We start from the raw sequence: 23548 nt of genomic DNA, 5'->3' as shown, positions 1-23548 counted from the left end.
AATTTTGATTTTTGGGTGAACTATCCCTTTAAATCTGCATTGAACTTCAGATCAATCTCAAAGTAAAAGACAGTACTAAAGTCTGATTTTGTGGTGGATGTGTTCAAATTTGATCATCTTAATTCAGGTGATGAAGGATTGTGAAAGTCTGACAGTGTTGAGCACTACTGTAAGGTTTGAAAATGATAAACAGTTGCAAATAAACATTCATTGGAAATTTAGAAAAGTAATCAAAAAGTAATCAAAAGTAATCAGTTACATTACTTTAATAAAGTAATTGAAAAAGTTACATACTATTATATTAAAATAATTAAAAAAGGTAACTTGTAACCTGTAACCTATTACATTCCCAACCTTCCCAACACTGGATATTTCTAGGTACGCTAATACACAGCTTTGGGTAGTTATCCAACCATAGCCTACATCTTTTGAATAGGCCTACCTATCAAATTTCTCGCGATTGCATATTTGTCCTCTCACCCACACATGAGGCGCGGAATCCTCAAACCGGTCATGCGACGTGTGAGAAACACCCGCCTCAGCTGTATAGACAATGAGCGTCCAGAACAGAGAAAAGTGTGTACTGTAGACAGCGGTGCGAACACCTGACGACACAGAGAGAGAGAGAGAGAGAGAAATCTCCTGCGCGTTATAAACTCTACATACTTGATTTTCGTTGTTTTTGTTATTCATTTTTTTTGTCAGTTCGTGGCATATCACATGGAAATGTTTTTTTTCTAAGAATAAGCTGGCAAAATGTCTTCATTACATCAAACGCATCGGACCCAATAACGATACATTAAATCCAATCCAGGCTTAACAAGGTAAATATGTAACGTCATCTATATTCTTTTAGTAGTATACTAATTTTATATTTACTGCATATTTATTACTTTTGAAGGTGCGATAATAAAGTGAATATCTGAGATTCAGTTATATGTCAATAATGAAATACAGGTGTATATGACGTAAAAAAGGCAATCCAGTGAGGAAATGCTTACATGAATGATTCCGAGCAGTTTTAGATAAAGCGCACTAAGACAAGTAGTGAGAGCAAACTTTAAATCATCGTCTTTTTATTATATTTTGTTGAATTATTATTATTTTTGTGTTTAAATACTTTTTGTTTGTTATTTTATTAAATATACCACCATTATTATTATTATTATTATTATTATTATTATTATTATTATTATTATTATTATTATATTAACCTTTATATAAATAACAAAATACATTATAATAAAAGTATATACATCTAGATTTTGTTTGTGCAATAAGACATACTATATCATATAATGCTTAAGGTGGTCAGATTGTTTTATTGTATTTATTTAGTTTTTTTTTTGTAGCATGTAGTATATTACAAAAAAATATATTTGCAACACAGGTGGTTGACTTTATACAGTAGAGGCTGCTGTTAAAGAGCAGCATTCTCATTTGACAGTGGATGTAAGATTGAAAAAAAAAAAAGTCCACTGAAGGCGAGGGTTGTGAGAACCCAAGTGCGGTTTTATTATAGCCCAAAAGGGAGCAGATAAAAAATACACACATACATGGCTTGGCTTGATTTGACTTGGTAACACAAGAACATGGACACAACTTACTAACAGTAGTTACAGGCAACAAAGCTAGACAATGGACAATGAAACAAAAAACAAAACCAAAATTACAAAGATGTATTCAATAAAAATATTTTGAATTTGAGATTATTTGAATTTATTGAAAGGATCGCCCCTTGAGATTTAACATCTCTTTTTCGACGGGGTCCCAGAACACATACATAATACAATACAAAAAAACAACACCTGAAACAAACAGAAAAAAGAAAAAAAAAGTCACTTAAAGGTGCCATAGAATGGAAAAGTGTATTTACCTTGGCATAATTGAATAATAACAGTTCTGTATATGGAAATGACATACCGTGAGCCTCAAACACCAATGTTCCTCCTTCTTATGTAAATCTCTTGCATGCAAGAGCTCTGAAAAGAAGGCAAATCTGAACATGACACTGATTGTGACGTTACAGTCGGGATCACTAATAGTTACACCCCGACATTTGCATATAACTGCCCATGTTTCATAATAGCAAAAATGGCAGATCATGGAAATAAATGTTATGTTCCAGACTGTGCAGGGGATGTGATGTGCAGGGATGGGTTGGTGTCTGTATTCAGAAAGGCACGGAAAACGTCTCAGGTTACGAATGTAACCATGGTTCCCTGAGTAGGGAACGAGACACTGCGTCCTCTAGGGGTCGCTATGGGGAACACCTCGTCATGACCCGTGTCTGAAGCATACATTGAAAAAACACCAATGAGTTGGCCAGCAACAGCCTCTGACGTCACTACTGGCATGACTATAAATAGGCACCGGGAGAACACGTCATTCACTTCTTTGTCTGAAGCTTGCGTCCGAAGCATGGCAGGGAGCTAGAGGATGCAGTGTCTTGTTCCCTACTCAAGGAACCATGGTTACATTCGTAACCTGAGACGTTCCCTTTCAAGGGAACTTCGAACTGCGTCCTCTAGGGGTCGCTATGGGGAAAAGTATACCCACGCCGCCATGCTGAGGGGAGTGCAGGCCAGAATCATGGCAAACACTAAGTACCAACTCTACCATTCCCATGGGAGTTGCCCCTGGGACGTTTAGATGACTGTCTGTGACAGTACCCCATACGGCCAAAGGCCTAAGCTACATACCCAACTTACCTGTTAGGGCCTCAGCCCGGGGTAGAGCTGAAGGCTTGGAATCAGGAAAGATTCCTTTAAAGGGATATGGCTAAGAACCTAGCATTTTATACTAAGTCTTGCCTGTCACACAGGGGCTACCTCTTGCTTTCGCATAAGCTTTCTGAAGGAGCTGTCTCAACAGAGCCCTAGTAGCAACACCCTGTTTAGATAGGTAACCGAGGATACATAGGTGGAGTGGCGCCCAAGATGAACGGGTCTTTTACCAACTCAAGAAAGGGCACGAAGTGATGCTTGAAGTGTAAAAACAAATACACACTGGCTGAATGGAGCCCAAGGAACCAAGGTCTAATCATCTCAAGAAAGGGAATGAGGCGTAGTGCATAACCTTACCGTACAGGATTTCAGAAAGTGCACAGAGTCTTGCATGCACACTTACCACTTATGTGGATTTTAGAAAGTGTGCAAAGTGTTCACATGCACACTGACCACCATGTGGTTTTCAGAAAGTACACAGAGCTTAGCGTGTGTACCTAGAGGTTGCTAAGCATTGCAGAGGCGCTGAGCCGCACGGGAGAGGCAAGCTCAAATTTTACAAACCTCTGGCGAGGGGAGCATCACCTGCGGCAGCATATACAAGAAGACTTCTGTAACTGCCACCTCCACTTCCTGCTGGATGCGACAGCACAACTAAGCGGCCAGGAGACCCCTCAGGGTGACCTGGCCAGACATCCATGAAATTCCCTGCAGTGCTGTGCCAGGCCTGATGATCAAGGAGGCTCCCGCAGAAACCTGTGATCTCAGCCACCTAAAACCGGAACATGAAGCCGGATGGCTGGTGCTGATGAGTGTTTAGTAAACACTGTAACTGAGCACTGCAAAGGAAACTCACAGAGATTATTAGTAGACACATAACCACCAGCAATTTAATACACATAAGTATATACATAAAGGGTTACCATCCACCCTCCTGCGCTGGAGCCCCTCTCAAGGGGTGCCTCCTTTTAGTCCGGACCATCAGTAAGGTGATGGAAGGAAGACATAGAACCAGCCAAAAACATCATAGGTCCAGCATAGGAGACTGTTATGTGAGAGGTTTCCACCTAACCTCGATCAGGTGGAGAGCTGGTGGTTACAGGGGAATTAGGATGGTCCCTAAAGGGAACGAGTAGATACCTCGGTATCGCTCTGATTCAGATGAGAATGCTGCCTCATCTGGATCACATCCCTTAGGTTCTGCTTACCTCCTTGTGACCCACGATTCCTCTTACCCCTGCCGACAGGTGGGGGAGGAGCCCGAGTTGCGACACTAGCCTTCTGTGCCCGTCTTTGATCCTCAGATCGAGACAGGCCAGAACCCCTATGTTGTTTGGGCTCAGACCTGGACCTTTGTGGAATGAAGGATCTGAAAGTAGCGGAGCGCGCCTTCATTTCCCAGAACTTCTCGATCATTGTCTCAACGGAAATACCAAAAAGTTCAGAAGGCGAAACCTGAGCATCGAGAAGAAAGCCTTTTCTTTCTTCCCGATGTCTGTCAGGTTCATCCACAGATGTTTCTCCGCTACCAACATGACCGCCATACTTTTTCCTACCCATGGCAGAGGCGGCCTACTTGGTAGCCTGGAGAAAGATCTGTGGTGCGGTGCAGCTCGGCTACCTGATCAGGAAAAGGCCCTCACCTCTATCCAGGTCTCTTAGCAGATCAGTCTGATATGCTTGAAGCGCCACCATCGTGTGTAATAAAGCCACAGCCTGACCTGCTGCTGCGTATGCCTTGCCATTTAAGCGAGATATATTTCTTGAAGGGGCTTAGATGGCAAGGAGGGAGATTAAGAGAGGATGTCTCCCCCACAGAAAGAAAGCTCTTTCTACAGGGGGCATCCTCTCATAGCTGTTTTCGCGCATCGCCACGATGTCAGCACAACTTTTATGCCGAAACCGATGGATGCGAGAAGAAAACTGCCTCTTTCATTTCTTTTCGATCTCTGTATGGAGATCAGGCAGAAATGGAAGGCTCACCTGAGGTGGAGGGCTATGGTCAGAAAGATAACGCTCATTGAGGCGGCCTCAAGGCGTCACCTTGTTAGCGCACTTTCATGGCAAGTCCAACCAGATTGCCTCCTCAAAGACATTGCGTGCATGCTCTTAACCCAAACAAATGACGGCAAGATCTTGTGTGTCATCGGGTGTCAAATAACGCCGACACGGATGCACAGATTGTCTAAACGCTTGCTAGTAGTCGCCATGATAGACAGAGAAAGAGCGCTCTTACCGGTTCTTTCAGATGAATGCTTCAAACAGAACAGTCAGTGAAGACGAAGAAGAGAATGACATGTTCTCCCATTGCCTGTTTATAGTCGCGCCGGTAGTGACGTCAGAGGCTGTTGCCGGCCAACTCGTTGGTGTTTTTTCAATGTATGCTTCAGACACGGGTCACGATGAGGCTAACACAATAGCAAAACACAGACAAATCAGTTCGAAGTTCCCTTGAAAGGGAACAAATAATACGCATTCTAAGAAAATAACATGAGGCACTGAAGGGACATGGTTAGCTGCTTGCCAGCGGTAGCCTGTGACATTACTGTACATAAGATTTCACTTACCACATAAACAGAGTAAGGAGAGATGACAGGATGATGGCAAATGATTCACAGATCCTGAGCACCACTGACAACAAGCATCTGATCTTGTAAAATGTGTGGTAAGTACTGTCGCTGTAGTTTACACAGATCATGTGCAATCGCAAATCTCGAAAATGAAACAGGGACAACCTAGGGACAAATCCTAGGGTTGTAAATAGACATGTAAAACAGTTTGTGGAGTTTTTTGCCCTTACCTAAGCCACATACCTTCTATGTAGCTATCAGAGAACAATTTAAAATATTGTATCAATGCATTCTATGGCACCTTATACAGACAAGCAGCTCACTCCCCTAATCTTTCACCTACAGTCTACAACTGTATTAAACAAACATACATTTTAGTGCAAATATGAAAATAGAAATGAATATGTCGCAGGAGACAGGAGGATGTAAATAGAACCAAAAACTGTTTTAAATAGGAGGGACAATTAAAATGAATGCATTTAAAAAGAAACTGGAACCAGTGATATTGCCTTCAGGATTTTGGTTGAAGCCAATCAAGAGTTTAGTACAACGTACAATGATGGGTTCAATAAGGATATCTCAAAACAAACCTACATACATTTTTATTTACTATGACGTTTTCAATGAAAACATTTTCAGAATGATAAATACCATTGTGGTAATTATTAATGAATTTTATGTTTGATAGTTTCTTGATATTAAATTATTATAATTTTTTTTTTTTTTTAAATCTGAATTTTACTCTTGTCTTTCATTTATATCAGCACCTCCCCTCTGATGGCCTCCTTCTTACAACAACTAAGACTGCTTCTTTGGAAAAATGGCCTGAGTGTCACCCGGCAGCCTGTGAGTAAACCAGTAAACTTGTACCTGTACCTGTACACTTGAACAACAACAACAACAAAAACCAGATGATCAGATTCTGTGGAGCTCTGTAGGTTCAGGATTCCTGCCTACATATCACCATACAGACTCCACATAACATATTTTCAATACTGAATTTTAAAATGTAAAAGCAACTACTGCACACCTTTGGTTAGCTGATTTGGTTGCATTATTGTTGTAATAAAATTAAGTTAACATGCCAAGGCACTGTTTCTAAATTCTTGATCTTTTCTTTATCATTAGATTAGCTGTGAATAATCACTTTAACATTCTCTGTGTTCTTAAAACCTTGTTCGATAAGGTCTTCTCAATGTGTGTGTGTGTGTGTGTGTGTGTGCATATATATATATATATATATATATATATATATATACATATATATATATATATATATATATGCATATCTTATGATATGTTCAGATTGTTTTACATAAATACATACAGGCATATCTAAAAGAGTGAGCTATATATGTTACCATAATTTTATTAGTAGTCCTTCCTATTTATACTGAGATTAATAACCATGTACAATATAACCAACAGGAAAGTCTGACAGCACTTTTGTTTGTTGATTTTTTTCAGGCCTGGTCGCTGGCTCTTCTTGTCTGGCCACTTGTGATCTTTATTATCTTGGCAATCACCCGTCACAGTTTCCTCCAAAACTCACAGACACATGTATGTACCACTGTTAAACATCATCCTATATTTAGATTGCAAAAGGAAGTCATCTAAGTATCTAAGTTTGTTGTGATCCCAATGGTGTGACAGTTACTGAAGGCATTCTGCATTGGGTAGAGATGGTGTAAACATAAAGGTTCTGGCTTCAATCCTGAGAAGGTCTGAGTCAGAAGCTGTGGAGATCACAATCCTGCTTTATTACTGTTATGCCCATGAGCAAAACACTTATCTTTAAGGTTATCCCTTTGGGACTGTCATTACACTTAGTGTGCTGTAACTTCCTTACAGTGAAACCTGTTTGCATGGAACAGTAACATTGTTAATGGTTTGATTCATGATTTGATGAAGATTCTGTATGCAGCTGAACATATCTTACTTCATTTTCCTGGATTTATTTAAAAGTATTTAAATGTGTATAACAAGGTGCAGATCTTAAGCAGGCTGATGTCATATATCTGTTGAGAACATTTGACATTATACACCATTTCGTGCTTGGGAATGTTCTAGACTAGCATTTTCTATAGTACATTACTGTGGACACACTCATAAAAACAGTCTCTTGTCGCCATGTAATCCCAGAATAATGTAACTAAAATAATCACCACAAAACACACACTGTTTTTCAAACAGTAAATAAATACTAAATACTATTATTAAATACTACTATTATTTATATAATTTTAATATTTAATAAACAACAACAACAACCATCATAAAAGTTGCTAGGAAATTCAGTCAAAAGTACAAAGGCAGAGCTCCGATATACAGGATTACAGTTATAAAATATAACATTATGAGACTCGCCCTCAGCCAAAACTGTTTGCTCTGGAACAAATAATAGATTATTGAGACCAAAGACTGCCAGTTAGATTTACCCAAAACCAATTATATCTCATGTTTAACCACTAGAGACATCAAAGCCAGCGGGAAATTCTGGCCGAGGTAAGGCTGCTCTCGGTGGGTTCATGAGTGCTGAATGGCCGCTGACTACATGGAGCTTACATCGCAGAAAACGCTGAAGCAAATTTTCAAATAGATGTTATCCTTATTAACAAACCACATTGTTGAAATCTAAACAATACATTCTCACCTAAAAAACAGTTAAAACTACATTCAATGACACAAAAACATTATTATTTATAAAATTATGGTGGATTTGGGTGTCTGCCATGATAGTCGCTGTGAGAAATGCAAGCGGAGTGATACAAACGGTGAAACCATTGGAGTTCTGTTATCACTACAATATTACAGGCGCTCAGCCAATCAGATTCGGGAACCAGAAAGAACTGTTGTATATATATATATATATATATATATATATATATATATAAAATATCACGGGGGTTTGCTCCAAATAGGCAAGGGAAGCAGTGCCTCCTCAAAATATTGTATAAGAAAAAAATACTTAGTACAAAAATAAAACAACCAATATTATAAATTATAACATTATCACTCATTTTTCTAAATAAACATTATCCAACAGCGACACCAGCGGGTAAAGTTACAGAGCAGGGATCCTCAAATCTGCCCGTCGAGATCCATTTTCCTGCAGAGTTCTAACCCTAATCAAACAAACCTAAACATGCTAATCAGTGTCTTCAGGATCATTAGAAAATCACAGGTAGGTAAGTTTGATCAGGGTTGGAGCTAAACTCTGCAGTGCATTGGCCCTCCAGGGCAAGATTTGAGGAAGCCTGCCCTAAAGTGTGTGGTGAGTTTGGTTGGGGGTAATTGTGGGGAAGTCATGTGAGAGCAGGCAATGCCTCCATCATGATATGCCTGGATATGGCTGATTATATTCAGCTGTGATTGGTTCATGTGATAAATCTCACCTCTTGTGTTTGTGCGCATTCGCGAATCAGTCTGAATTAACAGTATAATGGCATTAATGGGAAGACTTATTAAAAAAATTAAGTAAACAACTCACACACTTAGATATAACCACTTTGTTGTAAATTCGTCCCCCATATTTTTTTCGTGCATATGTTTGTGTAGAGATTTTCAAGGGCCAGTGTGAATAAATCTAGATTATTATGGAGTGCTAAACACTCTCATGCAGTGTGAAAAACTGCTTATTGAAGTAATAACTTATGACGTGCCAGGAAAGCCCTAATGTGGACAAAGGCACCCGGCTATCGCTGTAGCTAGGCTATATAAAAAGCAGAAATGTTTTGTTGAAAACGTGATGAAACATGAAGAAAAGAAACACGATTGTGACAATATATGGTTTATATGTGTTCTTTTAAGTCATCTTCAGGTAATAAATAAATAAAATATATGAATATTTTATGAATTTCACCAGCTTTCTCTGTTTCTGTGACCAATATTTAAGGGCTTTGATGACTGATGATCCCAAAAAATCTATTAAACTATTAAAAAGAATAGCTGAATGTAAGTTCACAAATAAAATATGTTTAAACTGTTACTGCCCTGAGTAATTATTTTGGAATAATATATATATATATATATATATATATATATATATATATATATATATATATATATATATATATATATATATATATATATATATATGGGTTAGAAGAAAAGCAACTTTAAAGGAATAGTTTGCCTAAAAGTTAATATTCTTTATGAATATGAGGAGAATGTTTTTGGTTATGATGATAGTCACATCTGTTATTAAACTTAAATGTATTAATGACTAACTTATATTTTAGAAAGTTGCTGATCAAATCATTTATTTACTTGTCACACTCTAAGTAGATTATGTCATGTTTACTTTATATCGTTCTCCATAGTTTCTCTATGGTTTTGGTTCATTCAAGCACTGTTTGCTGGACAAACATTTCATAAGATCAATAATCCTACTGTATGAAACCTTTTAGGTGGTCACGCATAGTCTATAGTAATGTACCTTTTAACTCAAAGCATTGTGTTTGTTTCTATGAAAGCCCTATACCAATAAAACAAGACAGGAAAATCAAATATTCTCCCTCTCCAGGGAGAGCAAAACCAACCCAAGCTGAGAAAACATGATTGAGATCTCATTGTTTTTCTCCAGACAGTTCCCCTTCAGATTTTTGAGCCAAATTAATTTGAATGCTGCTTCCAAAAGACAAAAAATGATATTTTAAAATGTCATAATTAACCCTTTGAAGCATACAATTACAAGTGTGATTACAACGTTCAGTGTGTCATGTTATCAACAAGATAAAAATTAAACATTTTTAGCGTTCTGTGAAAATTACTTTTATTGACTGGCCAAACTCATTGTGGTCTACGCTAGGTTTGAAGGACTTAAAAGAACAGCCTTTGATTCACAAACTGTGCTGTCAAACACTGAGATAAAGTGCAGATTGTCTTGCGGTGTCAGTGCTTATATACTTTAAATTTGTTTGCTTCTGTAAACTATAGAGTACAAGACTGAATTGATGCGGGATTTATAGGCCTAATATTCTTAATATTCCAGACTAGCGACACTGCAGTAGTTATTACAGTGAAAGCTTTTATTTGAAATAATAATAGTTTTATTAGTAGTAAATAGTTCATTTGGGGTTTTTTTGTTAATACTTTTACACTTTTTAATTTCCTTTTGATGTTTGGTGGTTAAGGAGTGAGTAAATAAAGACACCTCATTGTACACAGTTTTTGCAGATGTTTATTTTATAGACCAAACCTTTAAACAAGTTTATTGGCAGTCACTCATATTTTTATTTTTTCTAAAGATGCGGCTTTTGGTTCATGACTATTGGATTTGTGGTCATCTGTATACTAGTGTACCTATACAAGTTGATTAAATAAACTTTTAGCACATACATATGCATTTAAAATGTAGACTAGAGTCTTTCTCTTCCTAGAAAGCAGAACAAAATATTGATGACTCATCTTACACACATGGGCGTATATACACATTTTTGTCCAATCAAATGTCTCTTTTTAGAATGAGATCATGAACTTATACCATCTGCCATGGATTAGCAAAGGCAAATCATGAATTGGATATGTCCTGTATAATGTCCCATTTCAGTAGAACATATGTCAACACAAGAACGGTGTTCAACAATTCATGCCATGGGGTGTCCTTAAAGGAATAGTTCAACCCAGAAATGAAAATTTACTCACTAGATGTGGAGGAATTTAGCATTACATAACTTGCTCACCAATGGATCCACTGTAGTGAATGGGTGCCGTCAGAATGAGCGTTCAAACAGCCGATAAAAACATCACAATTTTCTACAAGTAATCCACATGACTTTAAAGTTAAAATGCCTTGATGGATCTGTTCTTACAAAAATTGAGCTTTTCACCTCACAAGACATTAATTGATGGACTGGAGTTGTGTGGATTACTTGTGGATGATTGTAATGTTTTTATCAGTTGTTTGGGCTCTTCTTCTGACATGTGGTGTAATGCAAAATTTCCCCAAATCTATTTAGATGAAGAAACAAACTCATGTACATCTTACATTCTACATCTTTTTTTTTTTTGCAAATTTTTGTTGAACTATTCCTTTAACCCCTAACAGTTGAAAAGAATAAAATAAATAAATAAAAAAAAAAACTCTGCACTGTTTCTTTCAGGCTATGTGGCACCTAGAAATCTTCCGAGTGCCGGGTTCTTCCCTTTCCTGCAGACACTCATGTGTAACACCGACAGTATATGCACCAACAAATCCTACCTAACAGAAGGACAGTCCAAAATGCACTGGTACACGGGTCATCGTCAACGAAGGGATGCTGAATCTCACAGGTAAATGCACTGTGAACAATAACATATTTCCAGAAACAGATTTTTCATGTTGTACCATATTCTCAGAAAGTCTGAGGTCTGTTTTTTTTTTTTTTTTTTTTTAATATTGGGTATATTATAATGATCAGATGTGTACATTAATGGTGATATTTATGAGTCAGCGCCCATATGAGCCATCTCATGTGCTGTATGTCAATGCTATGTGATGTCTGATAAAGATGTCTCAGTACATAATGACAATGGCCACACCTGTAAGTCGATGCGTCACTGATGAGATGATAATGGACCTCATGGCAAAATACTGCACCTCCTGTGACATTGCTGTTCCCTTTGGCTTAGTCAGTATTCATAGAGCTAAGAATTCTCTTATTTGATCAGTTGATCAGCAAAAGTGTTTGGCTGTTGTATAGAGAAATGTTGACTAAACCTGTTTGTTCAAAAGTTCTTTTACTGCTGTTTGTATCATGTCCAGGTTGAGTAAACAATGATATGTATTCGAAACCTTTGCTGGGTCATTGTTTGGTGAAGAAGAATGGAATTTTTTACATGGTGTTTTCCATTAACACACAAAAAACACACTGTAAATATAACTACTTAAAAAGTGCTACTTAAAAATATTTGTGAAAATAAATTGCATGATTATAGGTAATAATAATAATAAAAAAAAATTGTCTAAAGCACTGTGGTAGAAAACATTAGATTGTTTAAAGTTAGCTAATTAAGATAATTTGCTTTATATTGATTTCGGTCATGATCTACCCATCATGGTTTCTTCCTTGTAAAACACAAAAGGAGAAAAAAAAATGTCAATATTTTCCCTTACATTTAGGTAAGCATTTGGTCCTTTTGCTTCCAAATCAAACTTTATTAATAGACTAACATATAGATGAACTAAAAGTTTAAAAAAGTATTAATTACAATTAAGAATTAACAAATTTTTGTTTCAATTTTTTTTTCTGTGGAATTGCCTTTATAAAATTAAATAAAAGAAATGTATATATAAAATTAGATAACAGTGAAAGAGTCAATATTACAATAAAGTTTGTTAATTTATTTGGTTTATAGTTTAATGAAGGTTGAAGAAATGTAGAAAAGGCATTAAGACACTAGTTTGCTTTAACATACACAATAGAAGATTTCATTGAGTGTTTGAAAAAATACATTTAAAAATAAGGGGGTGGCAGAAACTCCCAATGGCAGCATTCCCTTCTTTTCTACTTCCTTTTAGTAATTCAGTTTCGTTGTGTGCTGTGAACAAACTCACTACCAGCTCATACTGTGTAGGAGGGTTTGAATTCACAGGACTTGTTTGTATAATCCTTCACCTAGTTATCATTAAATAATGCTCCATCCTTCACTGTGACGTATGGTTAGGCTTGTGCAAAAATGTCAGCATTTATATAATCATACATTACATGTCTATGTTGTGTACATAACTATGATATATGACATATTTTGAGAGTATATAACCATATGGTATATTTTAGAAACAAAACTATAGTTTGTCCTTTGACAAAAGTTTCATTTTAGTTTATTATAGTTAATTATACTTCTTGTATTCCCATGGTCCTCTTTATATTTCAGTTTACCAACACTGCTTCATGGATTCCCTCCACTGGCCCATCTAGAGAAGGGAGGACTGGTTCACTCAATCCTTAAAAGGGATACATCAAATCCAGAGCTCCTAGAGCTATGGGATAGGATGCTCAGTATGTACATTTTCATCAGTCTTTTAAAACAAAGTTACTCTTTGTTAAAGTATTGATAAATTAATCAGTTTCTGTTTTTTAACTGTTATTTATCTTTTTTTTTAGATTCCAGCTTTCAAAACATTCCCAATGTGACTTCAGTCATGCATACTTTTAACAACACTGCACTTGTTGATCAGGTTAGTGATGAGTGTTTTCCATATTCTTGACATATCCATGTTTGTGTGTGTTTGTGTATGTAACCAAACCTGTAACCAAACAGTGGCTGGTAGCCATTGACTCCCACAGTATTTGTTTCCATACTATGTAAATCAGTGGCTACTAGCAACTGTTTCAACATTCTTCAAAATATCAACATTCTTCAATGTCCAATTACTTACTTAATTGCTTTTTTTCTTTGTTATAGACAATGGAGTCAGTGTGGGAATCTGTGAATGTCTTGAAAAAATCCTTATGCAGCTTCTCCATGACTGCCATCAACACATCAGCCAATTCACAGGATCTCTTTACAAAATGCTTAATAAACTTCTGCAGCTCCAATGACACTGTTCTGGAAGCATCCTTACTTACCCTGAACCAGGTGGGGTCAGACCTCCCACACTCTTTATAATCTTTCAGTCTAGTCACATTATGCCCACAAATATCGAAGACATTAAATGAATCATTACACATCACTTTGATGTTCATCTGTTCATTTGTGTGGGTCACCAGGTGCTGACAGAAATGCTGCTCAGTAACCCGACAGAAGCATTGGGATCGATTGGAGGCACTGTGGTGGTCCTAGATATGCTTCAACAGGAGACGTCAGTGTGGGACTTCCTGCTTGGCCTGCCTGATCTCTTCTTGAAGCCCACAGATGAAGAAATATTAAATGTTGGAGCAGGGGAATTGGAAAACCTTAAGAAGTGAGTGTTGAGAACTTGTTTAAATAAAAATTGCTCACATACGCCACCTTTGAAATGTTTAGGGTCAGACTTTTTTTAAATCAGTTAATACTTTTCTTCAGCGAAGGTGCATTAAATTGATCAAATTGACAGTAAAGACATTTATAATGCTACAAAAGATTTCTATTTCAAATAAATGCTATTCCCTATTTAATTAAATAACCCTAAAACAAAAATTGCGTCACAGTTTCCACAAAAATATAAAGCTGCACAACTGTTTTCAATGTTAAAATAATAAGAAACACTTCTTAAGCACCAGAGCAGCATATTAGAATGATTTCTGAAAGATCATGTGACACTGAAGGCTTCACTTTGTGTATGTACTTATTGTGCACTGGAAAGTTCAGCCAATTGGTTGCCTATTTACTTCTTGTGCATGTTTTTTGGTTCTGGGAATTCCATAACCACATAAGTATGGGGGTGCTCAGCTTGGTTTTCCAATTCAGTCTGATGTGTATATTCACACCAGTACACCATGTGTGACTTACATGTTTATAATGTTTGTGTTTATTGACTGGTTTAAAAGAATCTCAGCATCTCTTATTTGCATTTAGTACCTTGACCTTCCTTCGAAGAAGTTTCCCTCAGACCAACATCTCTACTGATGCCACAAACCCAGTCATCACTAAAGGCATTGGCTTTCTCAACTACATGAGTGATTGGAAAGGGAGAGGTGTGTTGAAGATGTCTTGTTTGACACGTTTTGTGAACTGCATGGTATTTGTGGCAACCTATCATTTCTTTAATAACAAGACAATGCCTATTAATTTAAACTGAAAGTAGTTTCATAATTATTTTTTTTTTTTTGTATTGGCACTCACAGGCTGCTCAGGATTGTTTTTGGTTGATGAGTCAGCCTACCACTGGAAATGTTCAGTAATTAGAGATCAAATCAAGTCAAGTCACCTTTATTTATATAGCGCTTTAAACAAAAAAGATTGCGTCAAAGCAACTGAACAACATTAATTAGGAAAACAGTGTGTCAATAATGCAAAAAGTGTGTCAATAATACAAAAAGTACATGTACATAAGGAAATTATGTGTCAGGAAAGTTTCAGCTAGGAAATGTTAGTCACATGTGCTGTGATGACCCTTATGATGTTCCAAACCTGTATTTATTCCAGTATTTATTCAAACTGTTTTGAAGACCATCTACACCCATTTAAACAAAAGCATGCAGGGACTAGATACTGCCAAGTTTCAACAAACTCACAGAAAAGTCACCCTTAAAGAACTATAAATGTGATTCACACTATATATATATATATATATATATATATATATATATATATATATATATATATATATATATATATATATATACACACACACACACACAATTTGGTTCATAAATGTGATTCAAGCGCATTTTTCCTCTAACTGTGTAAAGCAACCTTGGGCTTTGGAAAGACTAAATAAATATTTGTACCACATAGCACAATTTTGATCAAATGTCACTATAGTCCCTCTGGACACGCTGAATTTGTTAGATTCAATTTTTTCCCCCATTAGATAAGAATAAACCTTTTATGGTTACGATCATTCTGCCCTTGAGTAAGGTTTATAATCCCAGGTTGCTTGCTGCCAAGTTGCTTACTATTTTAGGAGAGATGTTGATTATTATAGGATTTAGAGCCCAATCAGTCTATTGTCAAAACCTGTCCGAACTACGTGTTCGATGTGCACCACACCCTGTCTTATAAAAGGTGAGCATCCTACTTGGCAAGGTGAAAAATTATCATCACATGACAATTACAGCCTGTTCTTAGAGAAGAAAGCTAAATGTATTTTATTATTTGAGTACCTAAAACAGAAGGGTGTAATTTTTTCATTTTTAAAGTGTTTTTTTTAAATCCCTGTTTAATATGCACTGATATGCATATGCAAGCCATTCATAGGTTGCTTTCGTCCAATCATATGAGTTTAGGGCAGGTCTATCTGGTTGTTTGACTATTGGGAGGAAGGGGGAGTGTTCAGGAAACCAGTTTGAAAACAGTCATTTAAAAAAAAATAAAAAATTGACCAGCATATTCCCCATTTTTTGACCAGCATATTCCCCAAAATGTGCATAGACATACAACTTTCAAGTGGTTTAGAATGCTCTCTGCCAGCCTGCATAGTCACAGAAGAGCTCTCATGTGTTGGTCAAAAGTGCAGTCATATTTTTCTCTTGTTTTAAATAGATGTATATTTCAAACTGAGTGATGTCATGACCCCAAGCAGCACTGTTCTATTCAGCTCAGACGTGAAGGACCTTATCAACCAAATCAAGATTCCTCTCGATCAGGTAGGACTCTCATGGCTGCCCAGCGCAGATTCTATGTTCAGAATATGAGTATGCATTAAACTATGTGTACAATGCCAAAAAGCTCCATAGACTTTGAGAAAACTAATTCCTTTGATACACTTTTTCACCATCTAACTGATGTGTAATTTGTCCACAAACTACATCCAACTGTGTATATGCATGCATCAAAAGAGAATTGTCTTAATATTATTTTATTTATTTTTTTTCTAAATGTCATGAATATTTCATGAATATTTCCACCATTGATACGTTTAGTTATTGAATTGCATAAACTGACAAAATGACAGCTTGATTAGCAATGACAAACAATAAAAATACTTTTCACCAAAGATATTTGGCAACATTTTTCACATGGGGATTGCCGTATAATGCCCTATTGTTGCTTACGCAGGCTAGGTTTTCGGAGAACTAGCTCATCTGTTTTATATTGTTAGAAGATTAGGAGTTTATATAAACAAACACAAATCATTCACACACAGTCATTCAAACTCATGCATATTTTGACCTTCTCAGATTGTAGTGCTGTTCAACGAGGCAAACTTTCGTACCTTTTTATGTGACCAAAACATCACTGCCTCCTATTGTTGGAGTTGGGAAGCGGGCCAGGTATTTGAAGGGGTAAATACGTGGAAAGTTGTTGAACAGGTAAATTTTACATATATTGGTATATACAAATATCTGTTTTTTTTTTTTTTTTTTAGAAATAATCCATATTAAATAACTCTTCCAAACTAACCTGTGCTGTAGTTGAGAGGGTGATAAAAACTCTCATTTGTGGTTCCTCCTCCTTACTTGCTGTCTTGTGGGAAAACACACAAACATCTGCTGCGCATGTTACCTAGGAAACCAGCTCAGTCTAAACACAAAACAACATGCTAGCCAAACTGAGACTGATTGCAAAAAAAGCATGTATTTGCAGCAGTCCTCAGGGAATGCCAATTAGATATTCCCCTCGACACAGAGGGAACTCCACAACAATATCCAGTCACCATGATTTTGCATTCAGAAGTCATGCAGCATGTGACAAATAACATGCAGAGTAATTAGTAAGACTGTGACACTGACCATTACATACAAATATTACATACTATATTTGTAACAAACCCACTTGCATATGTTTTTCTTTCTTGCATATGTACTCTGCATCACATTTAAATTATGTATGCTGTTTTAATATTGTAAATGCCCATACCAGTAACATCTTCATGTCTCATCCCTACAGGTACTATTGGCTTGGAGTCAGACCTCTGCCTCAGCTGACCTGGCCTTCACTAAAGAGGTGTTCGGCAGCTTCCTGGGCCTAGTGTCTCCATCAAGCCTGGATGCTTTTCTCAAACACAGCAGGTCCCAGCGCAGCAGTGACGCTCAGCCACAGAGCCTGGGGGAACAATTGTATGTCAACCCAGGCTACTTTGCATCTGTTTAGATGGAATTTGATGCAGTAATTAAATGTGAAATTGATCTGTTTTTCTGTAACAAGTACAGTTTTCCTTCAGGATCTGTATTTCACACCAAGTGTTGACCCAACACAGTATCTAACCCATTTTTTTTGTATTGTATGGGTTGAATTTTCACTTACCTTACATAGATTTGCTTGTGGTTTTTGAGGATGAGTGCATGTCACTCAACCTGGCTTTGATGACATCTGCCAAATCTGGTTTGATTATTCCATGTGTGTGCTATAGATATCATAGAGCTTACTTCCAGGATGTAGGTTGTTTTGAACTTTGGTAGGAGGATTTTTAAATCAATCACTAATGTTTATCAAGTATTAGTCCACTACCTTTTGTATGAAAATGGATTATTAAACAGGTTATTTATTTTTAATTCTCACTGCCATTTCCTGCTGGTTCATCTGACATCTGAATGAACAAACAAAACTTGTTATTAAAGTTGTTAAACCTGAAATCCAACCTGTTTATAATTTTTCCCCACTAGAATCTTCGGATTAAGCAATTCAGCATTTGATTTTCTACAAGGCATGCCTGGTTGGGAATACATTCAGACTTTTATGATGGCTGGCCATTCGTCAATGCAGGTGGCAAGAGTTGCAATGGAAGTACAGCTACGTATGTATCATCAGCATGTGCAGAGAATTACGCTGTGCAAACAGCTTCCAATGCTTGACACACTGATTACCTGAATTATCATTATCTGTTTCACAGCATTCATTGATGTGGTCCTGAAGGATGCCAAGTATGTCCAGGAGGCCTTCCTTTCTCTAATGCAGAATGAGACATTTGCTAATGCCTGGGCTGACCATGCCATGGACTCTATTGTGCAAACCGTGGCCAAGGTTGGTAAAAAAAGTGTGCGCTTTTGTAGTTTTCATTAAAGTCTTCATCTGTCACACTGGATGTCCTCTAATGCTTCATAAAGGTTCTAGAGGGTCACACTAGCTGCAAAGACCTTTCTGGTCCCTGGGCTTGGATGTCAACCTACAGCTCTATAAACCCTCAGTTGTGGGGCACTCTAGTTTGCGCTGGGAATGACACACGTCTTGAGGAAATGCTGTTAACATCACTTTTGCCAGTAAACGAGAAGGTAAGGGGGTGTATTTAGAAGAGATGGCCAGAATAATTCAAACTTTGACAAAAAGTAGAAATGAATTAATAAAGTACTACCTAAACTAAATGTGTTTTCACAGGTTCAACAGTTGGTTGGTGTAGTGAATGGAACTGTAATGTACAATGTCACACCCTCAATACTAATGGCAGAGTGGCACAGTCTATACACAACCTCCCTTCAGTATGTCACTGCCCTCCAGAAATTGCAAACTGAGTTGAATGAGGACTATTTTGCAGCTTGGATCCCAGGGAACATTTCAGTTGGATTATCCCAGATTCTGTTGACCAGGTCAGAAACCTACTATTTGTCAATAACTACTATGTGACAAGGATGTTACTTGTTGAGAATTATAACAGTCCCTGTAGAAACAGAGATTTGCCTAGCTAAGTACCTTTATCATATATTAAACTAATTTTATATGTTTATTTGTATTTTAATTTATTGTGTAAAAGGGTTACTGGCATATTGGAGAACATGGGTTCTCCGCTAGAGAACAGCTCTCTGTGGCCCTCAATGGAACCATATTTCCATATGGCTTATTGGATTTTGACCTACCAACCTAATGCTACTGCATCACCAAACTGTGAGTATAAAATAATTGTGAATCTTTCAAAAATCAGAAGACTTTGGTTCTTAACAACTGATTATTGTTGTTCATTTTATAAAAATGAGAAATCTTGTTACATGGTTTTTAAATCTAGAATGTTTTTATTGTTTATATATATTATTATTATTAGAAATTTAACAGATTAATTAATGCTGAAAAATCAAAAATTGTTGAAAGAAATCATACAATTGTTCATGATACCTAATGCATTAATTAAAGTTGAAAATGCAAGTCTTATTGTAAAGTGTTGCTAATTTTATTGATGTGATATTTGTATTTACAATGTACAGCAAAGTGTTATCATATCCAGTTTACTTATCAATTAACATCATAGTAGAATTACTAAAGTTATTGCATGATCAGTATTTTATTTATTTCAACCATACTATGAATAATATGCATTGAATTGTGCACGTTTTTGCAGGCACTCTTACCCCCACTGCCTTCACCTGTCAGACTGGCTTTACCTGGGAAACAGCTGTTCCTTTGATTCATTCTTTGATCTCTAAAGTGTCAAGAGAACCTGCCAGCCTGTTAAGGTAGTGATTTTTTAGTGCAAGACATTTACTGATACCAAAGTAATTTAATTTTTAACTTCTGTACTACTACGTGCATATTTGATTTTCAAAATGTATCAAATTACATAAAAAGTCCCATTGGTGATACAGTATAGATTATTTTATTATAGATAATGACTTTACATTCTTTTGATTTCAGACCTCTCCAGGGGACAGTGGCTCTCCTCCAAAACAGTTACTTGGCACTTTTGCAGCAAGTCATTGCCAATGGCCTACATGGTCAGCTACTTGGTAGTGACATTTCACTAAAAGACTTGTTGCTGGTCCTCATTAATACTGTTGATAAAGAAATTCAGCTCCTCTCGAACATTGATTCTACACAACAGTTTGACACTCAGCTCTTAAACGACATTGTGGCGGCTCTTGGACTGGGGCAGATAGAGAACCTGTTGTCAGGAGGTTCCCAGACAACCAGCATGCACCCAGTCATCATGGGCGTCCTTCAGGTCTTGAACAATGGGTCCATCCAGATTCTAAACAAAGAGGAGGGTTTTGCAGTTCTTCAAGCAATTTTGAGCCAACTTGGAGCCATCTTGCCACCAGAGCAGCAGTATCAGTTAGAAGCAGGGCTAAATAAGACTCATGATCTCATTCGAGATCTAGAGATCTGTTCAGCTCTTGGCCAGGACTGTGTAGCTGATATCCAGAATGTCTTTGATAATCTTGGTGCAATGCTTGCATTTGGAAATAATATCACCATGCCAACAACACCTCTTTGGGGTAACATGACTCTCCCTGTTGCGCTTGATGTACTCGCTCTGCTCCTGCCACGGAACATGTCCTGGCCAGCAGAAGCCTCAATGGAAATTTCCAGGAAGATTCAATATCTTCTTGAGCAGGCTTATGCATCTCCTATTTTCAACATCAGTCAAAGTCTACAAGCCTCCAATCTCACCATTTCTGAATTAGAACAAGTCAATACTGTAATTCATTCTAATTGGTCAGCATCCATTCTGCAGGCTCTGAATATGGCCATTCAGATCCCACAGTGCGTGAACACTCAAACCACACAATCTCCCCAAAAGCCTCTTGCTAATGGACAGGCCAAATGCGTCCTTCAGCTCATCCAGACTGCTTCTGGTTTACTTGGAGTAATACCTGTGGCAAAGAATGCTCAAATGACTCTTAACGATTGGCTTAACATCACTGCGGTAGAGTATCAGAAACTAAATAACAAGTCCATCTCTGGATCTGGCCCACTTGCAATGACAGAAGAAGTGCTGATAACAACATTGTCAGCCATCAGACAAAACCTTCAGGGTCTTGATGTGGAGAACATCACTGATATTACAAATGAGCTCAACATTCTGGAGGACCTCTTGAAAAATGTATTCAAAGAACAATACCCATACCACACCATTAATTCGACATTGATGGTGCAGGGGCAGTATGCACAGAAGGTGTATGGAGAAATTACACTGTGGTATTTAAACAAGCTTGGAAATGACACCAGTGGCAGTGTGTTTTTAGAGATTCTCCATCAACTGAAACGCATGACTGAAATGCAGGTGGCACTCATCAATGCTAAAGCAGATATGGTGACACTAACAATGAATCAGATCCAGAACTTGACCCATGTGAGGCTTCCTCTGGAAGGCGAGGATCTTGTACAAGTTGCCAATACAATCATGACCATGCTGCAGGGTGAACTGGCACTGATTAAAGGAACTCTTGAGATCCAGCAGGCGTTCTACGATTCTCTAGGCGCCCCAATGAACACCAGTATTCCTGCTGAAATTGAAGCTCAGATCATGACCTACCTCAACTTGGCAAGGGAGTGGATCACTAACCCACAATTGATGACGGCACTTGCTAGAATTTTCCAGTGGGAAATTAGCTCTGTAGATATCACAACACCTGGGAAGGATCTTGAACAGCTCCTCCAAGCCATGGCTCCCCTTCTCTCCCCTGAGTACAGAGTCTTCATTGCTGTTGCTGAACAGGTTTCTCAGGCAGTAAACTACACTCTACAGTTGGCTAGCACTGATGGTGGTCTCCGAAGTGAAAATTTTACAGAAGCTGTCATTAACACAGTCAGAGTGGTTCTGAAAAGTATTTCTAATGAAACCGGAACTCTACCTCAGGATGTGGTTAACAATATTCTTGGTGCTTTTAACAGTTCCCTTCAGCTGATCATAAACTCCAATATGAGCTATGCCCAAACTAGCACCCTCACACAGGAGACTATCCAGATGGTAGATGCAGTGATTCATACTCTTTTAAAAATCTAGGCAGTTATGGTGCTGGTTCCCATTAAAAACAGCATTTTATCCTATCTGAACAACATCTCCCAGCCTGCTGGATTTGATCAGTGGAATGAACTGTGAGTGTAGAGATTATATATTTTGATATTTTGTAAATTTCCTATTGTAAATATATAAAAACTGTTTGATTAGTACTATGCATTGCTAAGGACTTCATTAAAAAAAATCTAAATATTGAGAAAATCGCCTTTAAAGTTGTCCAAATGAAGTCCTTAGCAAAGCATATTACTAAAAAAAAAATAAATCATTATAAACCAAAAAAAGTAAATTTACAAAATACATTCATGGAACATGATCTTTACTTAATATCCTAATGTTTTTTGGCATAAAAGAAAAATCGATCATTTTGACCCATACAATGTATTTTTGGCTTTTGATACAAATATACCTGTGCAACGTAAGACTGGCTTTGTGGTCCAGGGTCACACACTGACACACTGACACACACACACAGATATACAGTATATATATATATATATATATATATATATATATGTGTGTGTGTGTGTGTGTGTGTGTGTGTGTGTATGTGTGTGTGCGAACTGCATGTATATTTGGAGGAATTATCACAGTTACTGATGTTCTTTTTTTAGCATTAAAAACATGATGACAGAGCTTCAGAATTCCCTGCCATCAAACAACACAGCTCAGCCCATCATATCAATGATAATCAAGGTCACAGAAAACCTTCTAAGCTCAAATGAAGTCAACTTTACAAAGGACTGGATCATTAACAAACAACTGACAATTGCACTTGACAGAATCTTCCAGGGGAATGTTAGCTCTGTAGATCTTGCAGGAGCTGGGGTGAATCTTGAACAACTTTTACAAGCCATGGCTCCCCTACTCTCCCCTGAGGACAGAGCCTTCCTGGCTGTTGCTGAGCAGGTGTCTCAGACACTAACCTACGCTTTGCATGTGTCTAGCACTGATGGTGGTCTCCAAAGTGAAAACTTTACAGAAGCTGTCATTAGTACAGTCAGAGCGGTTCTGGAGAGTAT

The 23548-nt window shown here is 37.4% G+C and overlaps 1 protein-coding gene across 1 annotated transcript; it reads left to right on the top strand.

Moving 5' to 3' along the window:
* Positions 1–297: 297 nt before the first annotated feature.
* Positions 298–23276, top strand: LOC109091150. Its single transcript, XM_042764163.1, is given in 21 exon segments — positions 298–824; positions 6061–6142; positions 6764–6824; positions 6827–6856; positions 11401–11569; positions 13154–13278; positions 13384–13457; positions 13685–13858; positions 13990–14183; positions 14777–14895; positions 16406–16509; positions 17044–17175; positions 17753–17922; positions 18469–18599; positions 18696–18826; positions 18910–19074; positions 19178–19386; positions 19551–19681; positions 20130–20244; positions 20423–22606; positions 23141–23276. Coding segments are annotated over 19 exon segments (4395 nt in total). The 5' UTR covers positions 298–824; positions 6061–6073; the 3' UTR covers positions 22515–22606; positions 23141–23276.
* Positions 23277–23548: the final 272 nt, after the last annotated feature.

Source organism: Cyprinus carpio, chromosome A9 (assembly GCF_018340385.1).
Source record: "Cyprinus carpio isolate SPL01 chromosome A9, ASM1834038v1, whole genome shotgun sequence".
Lineage (NCBI taxonomy): Eukaryota > Metazoa > Chordata > Actinopteri > Cypriniformes > Cyprinidae > Cyprinus > Cyprinus carpio.
This window is presented reverse-complemented; position numbering and strand designations above follow the sequence as displayed.